The following is a 17,242-nucleotide window of genomic DNA, read 5'->3' on the forward strand; positions in this document are numbered from 1 at the left end:
TTTGCTTGTGTGGGTTGATGCAAAGTAAATCCTCCTTTTGTTGACTACCTGATGTGTAGTTTAATCTTATTCTTTACCTCCGTGTTTTTTTTTAAAGTTCCATCAGCTTTTGCAAGGGTTTTTAACTCCATATTTCTCTTATACTTCTTGATATTTGTATATTAACGGTGCATACTCTATGAAAATAGATAAAGTTTTAGAATGCAAATGAATTGTTTGGCTCGGGGAGAGTATGGGCTGCATTGCAATCATTTGTATCTTACTCTTTTTCAGCATTGTTAAGCCATAAACTTTCTGTCCTTGTAGGGAAAGGTTTGTAATTTAAATATCAGGTAGTTTCTTTGCCAACTCATAAAAGTTTTACTTTCATTTGGATATTGTTTATATTAAATCAAGTTACAAAAACTTTTTTCTTTGCTGCCATAACTCCCTCAAAGAAAGAACTTGATACAGAATTTCTTTGTAAAGCATCCTCTACCTCTCAGCTGCTAAAAGCAGGATTTTTGGAATTTTCCATGCAACAATTCTTATGGCTACTGATTTGTGTGATTTTTTATGATTTATTAAATAATTTCTTGGGAGGCATTTTTTGAGATTATTGTGTATGTTCATGTTTGCGCGTACAGGGTGAAGGGGAGGGTGTGATAAAAGTGGGAGATGGAAAATATGTTGACTTTTATCTTTGTAGCATTTAGGATACGCCTAAGAAATTTCTTCTGAACTAAAGAAATGCTGTAAATGAACTTGGTTTTCCAGTTACCCATGTTCGTTTTGTCTGAATCATATACTTTATATAATCCTTTCCAAAGTATCTTTTTATATCTTACAGATATTTCTTAGGATAATAGTCAGATAGACTTATTTTCTGCCAATGAAAGTAATATGAAGGATCCTAAAGATACAGCTGGGGGGAAAAAGCTTTATCTATGGACAGAGCAAATTTATATAATTTTGATAACCAGTGGTTTTTTAGGCTCTTTAATTTTCAAAGTATAAATAGTAACAGATAACTATAAATTCCTGTGATGACACTTGAGTAGGTAAGAAAGAATTCTGAAAAACTGAGCACCAAAATATTTCAGAACAAGGTTCTAGAGGAAAAAGATGATGAGGATCAAAATGGATGAAGAGAATATAGTAAATAGGGGTCTTTTTTCAGACATCTCCTTTGATTTGAGGAGGTGGATGGTTTTTGACCTTTTGGATGGGGAAAGCAGAAATGAGAGAAATGGGTAGAGTTTAGATATTCAGGCTGATGTGTTAAAACAATAATGTGGGATTCTGAAGAACTCTTCCTTCATATTTCCCAGTGGTTACAAAGTTTTTAGTTATTAGTATCAAAGACCTATGTTTTACTTGGCATGAGAATACTTGAACCATCTGAATGAACTGGAATAGACAGACCAGTCTTCTCATTCCAGTGTCAAAAGTGCTATCTTCAAGAGTGCTGTCACCTGGCCCCCTTAGAGAGATTGATTTTCACGATATAGCGTTCTCAGTCTGCTGTAGCTTTTTCTTTTTTCCTGTTTTTTTCCCCTTTTTTTTTTTGCCCTGTACAGGATCTCAGGTTCTAGGAAGACTTATGATTTTGTTTAATGGTCACATTTATTCCACTGTCTTTTTTACAATATCCTCAGTCACTTCTTTACAGTTCATTCTTAAGCCTTACTTTGCTCCTAAAAAAGCAAGTAAATCTAAGCAACCAGAAAACATAAAGGTAACTAAAATTTCATGTAATCTTCTCTTATGCCTTTTAAGTTAAAGAAAATTTTGGCAGAAAAACCTTCACACAGATGAATTAGTGCAGTTGCAGAAATGTTTTGTTTGGTAGTTAGATCATTAGTTCCAGAATGCTGACCTGGGGTCCAGTTTTCAGCTGATGGATTGCATCAGTACGTTGGTGAGCTTTGATTTCATAGATCTGGCATGGGGCTCAGGCTTACATTTCCCCAGATGATTGAGATATGCAGCCAGGCTTCAGAACTGTTTGTTGAAAAGCCTCGGATATTTGGCATCAGGTAGAGAGACATGCAGTTTTGTTTTGTTTTTAACCTCAGCCTTATACTGAAATGTAACTTGTTTTCAGTACCATCAAGACAGACTAACTGACTTGCTCAGAAACTTAGCATTGTTCACTTAGTGAGTACATTCACATAAGTTTAAAATTTTTTAAAAGGAAAGCAGTGGTTACAATTTAGAAGAAAATTCCATTTCATCTGTGTATACTTTTTTGAAAAATAAAATGGCAGCTATCTAAATTTATCCAATGAGCCAATATATATTTTTAATATATATTTTAATTTGTAGATATTTCATATATATAAAATAATTCTATAGCTACAAGCCTGTTTGCTTCAGACATTAATGTTACTGAATCCTATGCTTCTTACAGTAATATCCCTGATTGTATGTGTAAAGACATACACTTACTTTGGTGGGCCCTTGAAACCCTGACATGGAATTTCTCTTGAGAATGCAATATTGTTGACAGGTCTGCTTCTCCAGCAAAATGAATATAAAACATTCGTCGCAGTTAGAAAGCAAGTTGTTTTGGAGGCAGGCAACAGTAGTAGTTATACTGGTTAAACTACTTGGATGAGAGGACAGTATGAATTGTTTTCACATCTGTTTTACTGTAGACTGGTCATTTATCCTTTGTTGAATATGGGTGTCTTGATATACTGTACCTATTTGAATCATTTAACCTACTGGATTAGGAGATGCTTTATGTTTAGAGTATTGGCAGCTTTGTATAAGGACAATTATTTTGAGTTGAAGAGTGGAGGTTTCTTGGTCATTAAAGGTTTAAGTTATGAATTCCCCCCCCTCCATATGTCTGAATAGCCATTTTACAGATATAATTTGTGTACTTAGCATTTGTAATATGCTGTGCTGATATTTAGACATAAATAAGATATCCTATTACAGTGTAGGAAAGGGCAAGTTAAAATAATACTGTTTGTCTGCTTCTCCTAGTACATGCCTTTCTTTTCTATAGAGCCCTTGCCCCCCAGGGACTTTTTTTTTTTTTTTTCCTCTTCAGTTCCTTCTGAGCCATCATTTTTTATTTAGTGTACTTTTTTTTCCAGGACTTGCTTTGAAGAAGCACCTGATCTCCCAAGATTTCTCTGAAAATAAGTACACAGTGGGGGTTTATTGTAATTACTTAGGTATACTTTAGCAAAATAGGCATCTAGGGGGTTCTAAGAGCTTATCAGGTCCTCACACTTTCATAATAATTTACTTCCTCCTTGTCCATTTAAGATACCTTATAGCTTTGAAGTCTATACATGAAGGTGGAGCAAATAAAACCTTGATCCTTAGCATTCTTCTTAAAGATATGCTGGGTCCCTTAGGTCCGTAACCCAGTTATTTGATATCTTCCCATTTTACCTAAAAGTGTTCTAAGTGAATGTCTCTTGCTGTCAGTACTCCTTTGTTGAGTAGTGTAATAAGTTGGAACCATCTTCCCCCTTTTTTCTTTCCTCCCACCCATTCTTGCTCCTTCTTGTCCTTCCATAATTGCTTTCTCTATGTATAAGGCACTGCATTAGGCAATAGAAATAACAAAGAAAGTGGTCAGTGAACATTGGATTTAACAATGTTCTTGGTGGTAGATACAGAAAACAGTGGCCATGATTGTTTTCAAGCCTTAACAATCTGGTGAGACAAATGTATACCGAGGGTGCCAAAAGAATGTGTACACATTTTAAGAGAGGTTATCTATGCTCCAGCAGTAGTTTGCCATAATCAGAAATGTTTGGACTCTGATGGTAACCACTTTGAGCACCTCTTGTAATTGCAGAAGTCAAACGTGACTTGTATTCATCTTTTGTTAGTGATATATATTGAGTATTACAATTAATACAGTTTTTTCCTTTCTTAAAATGTGTATAGATTTTTTTTGGCACCCTCTGTATATGCAAGAAATTATAATACATTGTGATACATTATATAAAATAGGTATAGATAGGGTATCCTAACTGGTAGGTTGGCAGAAGATGGAAAGTTTCACCACTTTTCTTAAAAGTGCATTGGTTAAAAATCAACATACTAGGGAGCTGTTGGAGTGAGAGTGTTCCCACAATCCTTGTAATTATAATGGGAGTATCATCACCAAGGCTGCCTTTTTTGCCCAGAATTTTAAAGCATAAAAGTAGTCAGACCTGCCTGTAGCCTCCCCAACAGGTAAAAAAAAAATAATGTCATCTTTGCTTTTTGACCATTATCTGGCTTCAAGTTTTGTTAGAGCAGTCCTTGGGAATTGTTCACATCTTAAGTGGCAGTTAACCATGTATCCAACACCTGGATTTTTCTACAATTAAAAATGGGAGCAGTCATTCTTTCGGTAAGGGTATTTGTTAAAGGAATGCAGGGGAACAATAGCTAACATGTCATTAAAAATAAAGTAGAAAAAGTTGTACTAATGGTTTCTTTGTCCAAAGAAATCATGAAAAAAAAATTTTTAAGCTACCTGACATATAATAGCATCCATTTGAGGTTTAGCATGAAATAGGCCACTTGTGAAAGATAAACCAAAAATTGTGGAAGGTTAATAATCTAAAATGATATGGTGATAAAAATTGGTAGAACTTTTAGATTGAGAATATTCCATAACTTGGCTTAGCCACTTGTTAACATTTTGCCAGGTCATATGAAAGTTTAGGACATATTTGATGAATTTGTAGTGAACTAGTTATTTTAGTGTGCTTCAACTCTGTTTACCTATATCTTTAAACTGCTTGATAAATGTAAATATAACTTGACATTTTTAAACATAAAGGAATTATTCCCAGATTAAACTTGTTCCTCAAAATATTACTTTGTTTTTCCTTTTGTATCTTACTTACATGGTACGGCACAGGTAGAGCCCAGCTGACCTTAGGATCCAGTTACTCAAAAGATAAATTCCAGGCCCAACTTGTGTTAACTAGAAATTTGTTTCTAAATGTTTTCTTTAAAAAAACATGCAAAGTTACTGGAGACTTTGATATTTATACCTTTTTTTCTCTTTTCCCAATGGCTTCTGGCTATAAGGCAGTGTAAGGGCAGGGTGACCCTGTATAAACTGGAAAATTGTAGTTAGTAGCTAAATCAGGTAAGGCATAGTTTTTGTCTGAAGACCACCATTTTTTCATTGTGGGTTTTGGCTTAGGTTCCAGACACCAGACCGAAATATTACAAAAGTGTGAGTCTGTGAATCTTCATTAATATCCCAAGTACTTATAGGGGGGATTTTTTGGTAATTGTTGTTAAATCCTCTTTAGCAAATATGCTACCTCACATTATGTGGAATGGGCAGAATCTAACATTGCTATATCATATTCTGAATAAACTAAATATGTCTAGAAGCTCTGTTTAGTGTAATTTAATGCTGCTTCCCTGATCTTTCTACTATCTACAGAGCCAGAGTCCAGAGGTGGAGCAGTTAGGGAGGGTTGTGGAACTGGACAGTGACATGGTAGATATCACCCAGGAGCCAATTTTGGATTCCATGTTAGAAGAGAGCGTGCCTGAGGATCAGGAACCTGTGTCTGCTTCAACACACATTGCATCTTCTCTGGGAATTAATCCACATGTCTTACAGGTGAAGTCCTAACCCACCCCTTCTTCAACAGAAAGAAAGCCAAACTAATAACTTACTTCCCTTGCATAACATTGGGCCTCTTCCTCCATTTAAGAGCACTGAATACTCCCTGGAGTAAGAACAGGACTACGGCCCATGTGTGGGCCTTGTTTTCCCATTTGGGAAGGGAAGGTTCAAAAGACCTAGATGCTAACCCCAGTTTTGTCGCTATTACTGTGTGACTTTAGGCATGTCACTTAGTATCTGTGAGCACTGATTTTTCTCTATAAAATATTACTGTGTTTACTTCAGAGATTGGTTTTGAGGCTCTTGAAAGTGCTCCACAAAAGTTAAAAAATGAACAAAAAACTTAGTAGATGCAGGTTTCTTTTTAAGCTCTGCTTCAACTTCCCCTGCCCATGCTTTTTGGCATATTATGAGTTTAACCTTTGGCTTATTTGCCTTTCAGATTATTCATTTAGCAACCATGTGAGAGATTGCTGTGTGCCAGGCTCTGGTGAGACTGTAGTACAAAGCAGAGGAATATTATGTAACTTCTACCCTTCAGGCACATGCAAGTGTAATTAAGTCAGTTATACAACTGTACCTGCTCTGAATACTGCCTTGAAGCAGAGGGATTTATCGGTTGTTATAAACTGCATTTTTCTTTTATCGCCTTTGGCTTTGGGGGAGCACATTCATTCTATAGATATTGCCTTTTTAGATCATGAAAGCATCATTGCTTGCTGATGAAGAAGATGTAGATATGGTCCTGGATCAACGCTTCAGCCGCCTTCCTTGTAAAGTAGATACTTCTCAAGAAATCTGTTCTCCCAGACTCCCCATTTCAGCAGCCCACTCATCAAAATCCCGTTCGTTAGGTACTGTAAAAGATGCTATTTTATAAGAAAGGTGTAAAGTCCTGCTTTTCATATATCTTGTAAGTTGAGCAGACTTCTCTAGCAAATATCTCCCTTAAAGGTGTATGACATAAGGATCCAAGAGGAAATGTGTAAATATCTGTTTAGTGGGGCCAGTTTTTAAAAGCTATGATTTGCTTTATTGGTACTGATGCAAAAGTTGTATGGAGAAAAAAAGCATTTGTTTTGTTTAGAGTCATGTTTTTATTTGCTTATGAATCTGGATTAGATAGTAATCTCAGATTTCCTAATTTTTATCACACCTTAGAGGAAACAGCAAATTGTACTCGTTTTTACAGTCCTAACACTCTCCTTATTGCCTTCCAGGGGCAAATGTTGCTTCTCATAATGCAAAAAACTTGTCAGATTTGTACTTTCCCTAAACTTTCCCAAATTCCCAGGGAAGTGATTATACGTTTCATTTCAAAGCTTTCCCTTTTCTAGCAGGCTTTTAGCTATGTGGGTGGGATTGGAGGTAGAGGACAAAGGACTTAAGCAGATGTAATTTCAAAATATTTTGAAAAACAAAGGAAGAGATTTATGTTGCCTAAACTAAACGTTTATTTTTCATTTCTTTTGAGTGCCCTAAGGTATTAACTTTCCTTCTTTTAATACTTTAATAAGGCATCAAGTAAATATTCGTAGCAACCTTTTCTATAATGGGCACTACATGAAAATCTCATACCTGAATAGCTAGCTCCTTACTTTAGACAAGAACCATGTAAAATTGGAAAATTGGCAGTAGTAACAACAGTTTTTCTGAAAGGCACATGTGCAATCACAAGATGCCTCAGTGGGTTCTTGTTTCCTAATCCCAGCATTGAGCGTTAGAGTGGTAGGGTTTTATTAAGCTTTTTCTATTGACTGAGAAACAGTTAACATTTGGCATTCTGGTGAGGGCATGAGCATTAGTGTCAGACTTACGTGGGCTTATCTCTCAGCCCTGCCACTTAGTATCTTTGTGAATTTGGACAAGTCACTTATTTGAGCCCAGTTTTCTCACCTATAAAATGAAGATGATAATGTTCTTCATTTAAAGTTACGGAAGGATGAATTAAACTGTATACAGATTGCTTATAAAGAGTCTGCTGCAGATAAGTGCTAAATAAGTTTTTTTAAATAGTTGTAGCCGTGTTTATTATTAATGTTGTTGTTGACATCATCGTCATGATAATTCCCGCATTGATGTCTGGTTGAATGAGTAATTTCTGTAGTATCTGACTTAACCTGCTTCTGGTCTTCTATACCTGATTTAATTAGTTTGGTAAAGCTATAATTTCAGCCTCACTGATTGTTGTTCAAAAAGCAATCGACTGCATTTTCTAATAGCCTTTCTCCCCCTTACTTTAGTTGGTGGGTTACTACAATCAAAACTTACAAGTGGAGCTTTTTTCTCACCAAGTGCCTCTGTGCAAGAATGTCGCTCTCCCAGAACATCGTCTTTGATGAATATCCCGTCCACATCCCCTTGGTCTGTCCCTCCACCCCTGACCTCTGTGTTTGCAGTACCCAGCCCAGCCGCTGAGGTTCAGTTGAAAACAGTGGGTACACGCAGACAACCAGGCCTAGTCCCTCTTGAAAAGTCTGTCACCTATGGCAAGGGGAAACTCTTGATGGACATAGCCCTATTTATGGGACGCTCATTTCGGGTTGGTTGGGGCCCCAACTGGATTCTTGCTCATAGTGGAGAACAGCTGAGTGCCTCTCATGAACTGGAAAATCATCAGATTACTGATTCTGTGGAATATGGATTCCTGCCTAATCCAGTGGCTGTTAAATCGTGAGTCACATTTCCTTATGCTTTTTGAGAAAGGCAACATGGTAGGTGAGAAAAAAACTTTTGATCATCAGGAGATCTTTCTAGATATATTTTTAGCACAATTTTAGATACCAGAAGGTATTTGTATAATTAAAAACTAAAATGATCAGTAAGATAACTCCATTTGTATTATCAAGGTATGAAGAGTATATAATACTTACCAAGTCATTAAACTTTAGTTGGAAAAGTAACAGACCCAAGCTAATGCTGCAGTATTCCTTGGATTTTCACCCTTTTTATTAGTCATTTTTTCTGTTTTCTCACTTAAATATTTGTGTTTTATTCAAATATAAGGTATATTCTCAACTAAGTACACATTTCCTATATCTTAGACCTGATAAGATTAATGTATGAACTGTGGATAATCCATGCATAAGTATTTGGAAATATGGTGACATCTGGTAACTATGGATGTTACATATTTCTGCACAATCCCATCAGCATGTATGTATGTGTGCTTATAGTTCTATATATACCAGATAGGTAGGTAGGTAGGCAGATTGATTGATTGATAGATTATATGTATAGTTTTCTGGTAGTTATTAGGCACTAAGTATACAGTTGTTCTTTGCAAAATATGTAACATTTTCCTATTTCCTTTTTAGAATTATAACAAATTGTTCTATCTTTACTACAGATTAAGTGGCTATGATCACCTACTCTTAGTTTTTAAAGTAGATTTTGAAGAAATAACAGCATCTCTTGAACCTCACAATTAAGAATGTTAATCCTAAACCTGAAACCATGCATGATGTCATGATGTTTTGGAGGTTGTTAAAAGCAATCTTAAAAATTGATTCAAGGCTAAATTGACTATATGTTTATCTTAATTTTGAGTCAGTTCTTCAGTGTCTATTATAAGCTTAACCTCGTTACTTTTGATACCGTGTTTCCCCAAAAATAAGACCTAGCCGGATCATCAGCTCTAATGTGTCTTTTGGAGCAAAAATTAATATAAGACTCGATATTATATTAAAATAAGACCGGGTCCTATATTACATTAAAATAAGACCAAGTCTTATATTAATATTTGCTCCAAAAGATGCATTAGAGCTGATGGTCCAGCTAGGTCTTATTTTCGGGGACACACGGTACCTCACTAAGTATAATTTAAGAAATAGGTATCTCACAAGTTTTTGGTCCTTGGACTGCATAGTATTTAGATGCACGCTGAAGCCAATTCCATGTCTAACTGTGCTGATTCCCATGCTTGTTATAACCTGACCTAAGAAGCCTTTGGATTCTGATTGCATGGGCCAAATCATTTATTTACTCAGTATATAGGAAATAGTTTCATTATAATTTGACATTAGGAAACAAAATTTCTTTTAAATAACAGTACAATGTTTTGCATTCTATCTGTAATCATAAAAAGAAACAAAGTTTTGGTTGTAGGAAAATTCTGGCGTCTCTTATCTTTATTTTCTATCTTGTCATTTGCCCTTGTAGCCTAACTGAATCCCCATTCAAAGTTCATTTGGAAAAACTCAGTTTGAGACAAAAGAAGCTGGATGAAGACCTGCAATTATACCAGATACCTCTGGAGCTCAAATTAAAACATAGCACTGTCCACGTGGATGAGCTGTGTCCTCTCATTGTTCCCAATCCAGGAGTTGCTGTCATTCATGACTATGCAGATTGGGTTAAGGAAGCATCAGGAGATTTATTGGAAGCACAAAGTGAGTATGGACTATGCTTCTAATCTTTGATGTCCCAGGAATAGGAATAGGAGCATATGTTATAGGAGGACAGATTTCCATATGCCTGAGCTTATACTTGTCTGCAGTTGAGTTGGGATGAGCAAAATCCCAAGCAAAAAGAAATTACATTGTTTACAATTACTCTTATGACCTTGAACATACAAGTCCTTGTTCGAAGGAACTGTAGCCAGTCAAATCTCTTGTATTTATGAAATTGCATTCTTTCCTCCCCACAGAGAACATAGGGAGAGAGAGATTCCTTCTTGCTTTTCTAAATTTTACCCATTGTTCCATGTCCAGCTCAAGTCCCACTTGGTCTTCCCCAACAACTTTGGGGTTTATAACATCCCTTCCTGACCTCCCATACTATTACTTCTCTGTAACTATGGTGACCATGTTTTTCTGAACCAATACTTTGATAAAGAGCATTTCTAATTTAGGAACTTACTGTTTCAAATAGTAGAAAAATCATAATTATGTGTTTCACAACATTTCACATCACCTTTATTGGAATATGGAGACTATTTTAGAATGTTCCATACTACACATTTTAGAAATTGCTTGAGTTCACGTCTTTGTGTTTGCTTCAGTTGTCTTTTCAAACATGTGAGTCACCTTCCCAGTGCATACTTGTAAGTGGCTTAAAGTGGTAAATAGTTCTTTTTTGTTTTCCTTCTTGGGCAGTATAGTGGTTAAGAGTATAGAATTGAACTCAGATTACTTGGGTTTGAATCCTGGGTCTACTACATATTGCTTGTAACTTTGAGCAAATTACTTAACACTCTGTACCTCAGTTCTTCAGTTGTAAAATGAAGATAGTAACTATTATATAGTCACATTGTATATGTTAGAGTTGGTTTACTTTTAAGTGCTTTGAGCATTCATTTAGACACTAGATGTTATGCTGTGCCTATAGCAGGAGAGAATAATCCCTTACAAATTTTTAGAGCATTTCATATTCCTTAAAGCCTTTTGTAAACAGAATTTGATCAATTTAGAGGACTTTTCTCTACCATTTGAGTCTATATTAACTATAATTAGGCTAGAGGAAACAGTTTAAAGGAGCATTGAGTTTCATTTGTTATGTATGAGGTGTAATCAGAAAATACGGTGAATGCTGCTGCTGAGTGCCATCCATCGGAAAGGCAGGGATCTTTAATACCAGAAGCGACACATCGAACCGTAGTGACAGTGTGTGACAAGTTTCAACTTGTGCGGTGCAGTCAGTCGGGTGTGAGCTACAGTTGAGAGAAGGTGTGTTTTAAAGTAAATAAATCATGGATCATGAACAATGCATGAAATTTTGTTTTAAATGGCAAGAAAGTGCTGAAGAAACACATAAAATGATAAATTAGTTTATGGTGATGCCGCAGTGACCATGATCTAGCACTGTGTGACTTCTGGCTCTTCCCCAAAGTCAAAATGACCATGAAAGGTAAATACTTTGAATCGATTCAGCACATCAAGGCAGCCATGACAGCACAACTGAAGACACTCACAAAAGAGTACTTCCAGAACTGCTTCAGAAAGTGGCAGGAACGATGGGATAAGTGTGTTCGAAGTGAGGGGGAGTATTTTGAGGAGGATTAATGGTAATGTGTCTTCTACTGTAATAATTTTTTTAATTTAAACATTCACCATATTTTTTGATCACACCTCATAAGTACTACAGGAACATGGAGGGAGCAAGCAGCTACACCACCATCTCTGCAGCTTGTACGACACAACTGAGTTAGGCAGAGACAGATTCAGGGGTAATCGACTTGAGTGGTTGTTGGGGTGTTTATTATATGTTCTTAAGCATATGTATGTTAATTTATGTATTCTATAGTTATTGTAGGACTTAGTGTCATAGCATTGTTTTCCTGTCCCTTCCTTAGTTGTGAAGCACTGGAGCCTAACATGGACATTATGTGAAGCTCTATGGGGCCATCTGAAGGAGCTTGACAGCCCACTGGATGAATCTAGTGAATACATTCAGATTCTGGAGCGAAGAAGAGCTTTCTCTCGCTGGCTATCCCATACTGCCGCACCTCAGATTGAGGAAGAAGTCTCCTTAACCCGAAAAGACAACCCTGTGGAGGCTGTCTTCAGCTACCTCACAGGCAAGAGGATCAGTGAGGCCTGCTGTCTGGCCCAGCAGTCAGGTAGGGCATATGCCTACTTCCTACTTACCGTCCATACCTCTTAATTGTGGATTTGTCTTTGTCGTCTATCCTGAATATTAATTATAGACTACCCAGGAAGATTGCTGGTTCCTCCAGAATAGAGATTGTGTCTTCTAGTTTTCTTTTTTAGAACCTAAATGTTAAATTTACTTTATTAAAATTATTTTAATTTTATATGTTATATACACATTTGTAGTAAAAGTAGACAATGAAGGTAAGCAAAAAGGAGTAAACCAAAAACTCCTAAATCCTTTACTATTCACTACAAACATTTCAGTGTGCAATTTATACTTGGACTATTTGCTTTGTAATATATAAAGTATATACAGATATGTGCACACAGAGCAACATATGATACACATATAAACTTTTCAAAGATGGTATCCTGCTATTATATACACATGCATACATACTCTGTTCTTTTCATGTCATACATGACAATGTCTTATAATATAGATACTACAGTCAAATGCTTTTCAGTATTCTTTTGTATGTAAATGATTCATGTCAGCAAATTCCTTTTTTGATATTTAGGCTTTTTCCCCCCTCACTATAAGCAATATTCTGAACCTCTTAAACAGGTGTTTTGCACTAATTCACTTCTCTCACTCAAATAAATATGTAGAAATTTAATTTCTGGGTTGAGATACTCACTGGGCTTTTTTTTAGTACTTACTATATATATATTTGTGCTTTTCTTAGTTCCTTTTCTATTAGGTTGGTGCAAAAGTAATTGCAGTTTAGGAGGTTAAAAACAATTGCAAAAACCGCGATTACTTTTGCACCAACATAATATTAATGAGAAGCATTCAGCTAGTACTTAATGACTGTCTACACACAAATCTTGATAAGAATAAAGGATAACAATAGTTCAACTTATTCTCATCCTTGATCAAACCTTGTTTTGTTGGAATTTAATTTATCGGAAGCCAATTAACTGAAGCCATCCACTGGATTTTTTGAGGTCTTGGCCAATTTGGGGATTATAAGGAACAAATCACAAGAAAAGCTAGAATCCATAGTTTATATAAATGGCTAATTGCATTTCACTATCACTACACATTGAGCTCGGTGCCTTTATTGGTCTTTATTTGTATGGTAAGAACTTGTCTTTAGGATTGATCTTCTATAAAGTTATCAAGATTATTAATCACTAAAGTGATAAAGTTATGCTCACCAGCATACATACATGTAGCAAAAGAGAATCTTAAATGCCAGAAGTCAGGTCCTTAGATTTATTCATTCACAAACTGTTTTTCCCACCCTTTTTTTCTTACCATAAGGTTAAACCTTTGGCAAGGCACTACCTTTCAGCTTACTAAAAACTTTTGCTTCACTACCTCCACTTTCAATATTGATAGAACAACTAGGCAGAAAATCAAGACTATAGAATACTTTAACAGTGTCAACCAGTGTTACCTGGTAACTACCCAACAAGAAGAAACACCTCAAATCAATAACCTAAGCTTTTACCTAAGAAACTAGCAAAAAAGCAAACTAAACCCAAACAAAGGGTAGGAGAAGGGAGGAAATAATAATAAAGATTAGAACAAATCAGTGGAAATGAAAACATAAAAACAATAAAGAAATCAATAAAACTAAATGTTAGTTCTTTGAAAAGATCAAGAAAGTCTACAAAGCTTTACTGTGATCATGAAAAACAGGAAAGACACAGGAGTAAAAAAGGGAACATCGCTCCTAACCCTACAGAAAAGGGAATACTATGAGAAATTGTGTCAACAAATTCAACAACTTAGATAAAATTGACAAATTCCTAGGAGGATATAAATTACCAAAACTGACTCAAGAAGAAGTAGAAAATCTAAACAGAGCCATAACAAGTAAAGAAGTTGAATTCGTAATTTAAAATCTTCACTCAGAAAAGCACAGGCCCAGATGTCTTATATTTAAAGATGAATGAATACCAATCTTGTACAGCTAGCTCTTCTAGAAAATAGGGGAGGGGGTTAGCTCAGTTGGTTTGAGCGTGGTGCTAATAACACCAAGGTTGTTGGTTCTATCCCTGCATAGGCCACTGAGCCATGCCCTCCTTAAAAAAAAAGGAAAATAAAATAGAGGAGGAAATACTTTCTAGTGCATCTATGATGACATTACTGTGATATCAAAGTGAATCTACAAAATACCTACAGCTAACATCATGCTTAATACTGAAAGACTGAACACTAAGATTGGGAACTATTTCTGTACAGTATTGTAATTTCTGTAACTGGTATTTCTGTACAGTATTGTAATGAATATTGTAGCCAGTGTATTCAGACAAGAAAAAGAAGCAAAAGTTATACAGATTAAGAATGAAGAGGTAGAACTGTCTGTATTCACAGATGGCATAATTCTTTATGTAGACAGTCCTATGGAATCCACAGAAACAGTAGTGGGATTAATGACCTATTAATAGTTCAGCAAGGTCTCAGGATTCAAGATCAATATACAAAGTTCTATTGTATTTCTATGTATTAGTGACAAACCATCCAAAAATGAAATTTTTAAAATTCTAATAGCATCAGAATGAATAAAATACTTGAAGAATAAATGTAACAAAAGTTTAAGACTTGTACACTGAAAACTGGACAACATTGCTGGAAAAATAAAAGATCTGAATAAATAAAGTCCCTGTTCATGGATTACATCTCAACCTCAGCACCACTGGCACTTTTGGCTGGTAGTTCTTTGTTGTGGAGGCTATCCTGACATTGTAGGATATTCAGCAGCATCTCTGCCCTCTACCCTCTAGTTGTGACAACCAAAAATATCTTCAGACACTACCAAATGTTCCCTAGGGGGCAAAAGCACCCAGGTTGAGAACCACTGATGGACTAGAAACCTCAGTATTGTTAAGATGTCCGTTCTCCCCAAGTTAATCTATGCTTTCAACACAATCTATATCAAAATCTCCAGCCGGCATTTTTGCAGGTCCTGATCCTTATATGGAAATGTTAAAAACTTAAACAGTGTTTTAAGTGAACAAAGTCAGGGGACTCAGCATTTTCTGATTTCAAAACTTCTGTAAAGCTACAGCAGTCAGGATGATGTGGTACTGATAGTAGGATGGACATACAGATCAATGGAACAGAAATGAGAATCCAAATATAAAGCCCTTTCACTCATGGTCAGTTATTTTTGACAAAGGTGCCAAAACAGTTTAAATGTGGAAAGGATAGTCTTTTCAACAGATAATGCTAGGATAGTTGGATATTCACATGTAAAAGATGAATTTAGATCCTAACCTCACATCACACACTAAAATCAGCTTGAGAAATTACCCTAGAATCCTGTCATTTGCTCAAATACATGCTGTCATCAATGAGAAAGTCTAAGTGAAAAGTTAAGGATTGGAAGAAGCTGATTGGTTGGTTGTGTGATCAGAGCCAAGAGGAATGATCTTAATGAATGATTGTTTCAAGATATGATACTCCAGTTTCTTCTCTGAACTTGATCATCTTTAGTGAGCAGGATATTTATATTTGTTGGCTTATAAATCCTGTCTTTGCGGTTCTATAGATACACAGAAATAATCTTTTCTTTTTTCCCTTATTATTCACCTGGAGCATTAGCAACTCATGGTCAAGTGGGCTGCAGTACTTACTGCGTGAATCATACTCCAGTCATGCTTGGTTACCTGTATACAACCAGGGAGACACCTTGGCCTAGTAGCACATTTCTAGGTGTGTTCTTGATGTATGATTTCTTTCCTCCAGGCCTCTCTAGTTTGTGAAGGAAACTCTTTGAGATGAGAACATTAGTTTCTGGCAGGACAATACTTTATATAGTCATGTAGCACTGACTGATACACAAAAACGAAAGGAAAAGGATTATTGACTTCTAGAAAGTTTGTCTGAAGGGCTGAGACAAAGAATTTTTCTCTTAATTCACAATTTAACTGGAAATTTTCATAAACTGGAATTTCTATCCCCTCATTCTGGTTAATTAGCCCCTTGTACTTAAATTTTTTTTTATTAAAAGATCATTGGGTCTGTGAGGGTAAAAGACTCACCCATTCTCTTTATATCAAATACATGTGTTTTCCTTTAGGTTTGAGTTTGCCATTTCTCAGTGTCATTATATAGTACATTCTAGTTGGGCATGTTTTCAGTCATGCCATCTCAGTTTTCACTATAAACCTTTGAATCATGATATTTTCCTCCATTTTATAGATGAAGTGCCTTGTGTAGGGTTATAGAAGTAATAGATTTGTCATTGAACTCTGCCTATTATACAGTCCATATGCAATTTAGGTTAGACTACTTGGAAGATTTTCTACCCAAGAAGAAAATGGTTAAGTTTTTGGTGGTTGTGTTGGAACTACTGCAGAAAGCAGTCACAGGTCTCTGTCCTGAGGGCTAGAAGAAGTAAGGTAATGCCCCCACATGTTTCCCCAAGTCTGTAACTTCTCAGTATCACCAGACAACTTCTGTTTTTCTTGTAGGTGATCATCGTCTTGCCCTTCTTTTATCCCAGTTGGTGGGTAGCCAGTCGGTTCGGGAGCTGCTTACGATGCAGCTGGTAGATTGGCATCAGCTCCAGGCTGACTGCTTCATCCAAGACGAGAGACTGCGCATCTTTGCTCTGTTGGCTGGCAAACCGGTATTTTCCTCTTTTCTCATAAATTCACATAAATTTTCTCATAAATACAAACTTGCTTGAGGTTAAAGCAAAGAGCTATTTTTGTAAATTGTACACTAATACACATAACTAAGCAACTTATTTTTAATGGAAATATTTTCAGATTATACAGGTATATATGCATTGTAAAAAGAAAAAAAAAACCTAGCCATACAGAAATCAAAATGTTAATATACACCATATCATAGTGATGAACAGTGTGAATAATTTGTCTTTCTACACGTATTTAAGTTTATATCAACATACATGTGTACATATTTACATATGTGTATATTAAAATAAAATCAATTATACATAGCAGTTCTGCAACTTTTTTTTATCATACTTTATAGGGATAATTTTTTCATGTCATGCAGCCTCATCTTTTTAATAGCCACTTCTATTCCATTTTATGAGTGATATGCCCTAATTTTTTTAAGCTGGTCTCT

The 17,242-nt window shown here is 35.8% G+C and overlaps 1 protein-coding gene across 7 annotated transcripts in view; it reads left to right on the plus strand.

Annotated features, from left to right (window-relative positions):
* The window catches only part of NUP98 (nucleoporin 98 and 96 precursor), a 93,238-nt gene that overhangs the window by 62,850 nt on the left and 13,146 nt on the right, over nucleotides 1-17,242 (plus strand). For all 7 annotated transcript variants that reach the window (XM_033119748.1, XM_033119747.1, XM_033119751.1 and 4 more), the window contains 6 exons: nucleotides 5,405-5,587; nucleotides 6,291-6,447; nucleotides 7,837-8,266; nucleotides 9,755-9,984; nucleotides 11,886-12,152; nucleotides 16,618-16,775. In XM_033119748.1, coding sequence (XP_032975639.1) covers nucleotides 5,405-5,587; nucleotides 6,291-6,447; nucleotides 7,837-8,266; nucleotides 9,755-9,984; nucleotides 11,886-12,152; nucleotides 16,618-16,775 — 1,425 coding nt within the window. The remainder of the gene's footprint in view (nucleotides 1-5,404; nucleotides 5,588-6,290; nucleotides 6,448-7,836; nucleotides 8,267-9,754; nucleotides 9,985-11,885; nucleotides 12,153-16,617; nucleotides 16,776-17,242) is intronic.

The sequence above is a fragment of the Rhinolophus ferrumequinum genome, chromosome 11 (assembly GCF_004115265.2).
Source record: "Rhinolophus ferrumequinum isolate MPI-CBG mRhiFer1 chromosome 11, mRhiFer1_v1.p, whole genome shotgun sequence".
NCBI classification, from domain to species: Eukaryota; Metazoa; Chordata; class Mammalia; order Chiroptera; family Rhinolophidae; genus Rhinolophus; species Rhinolophus ferrumequinum.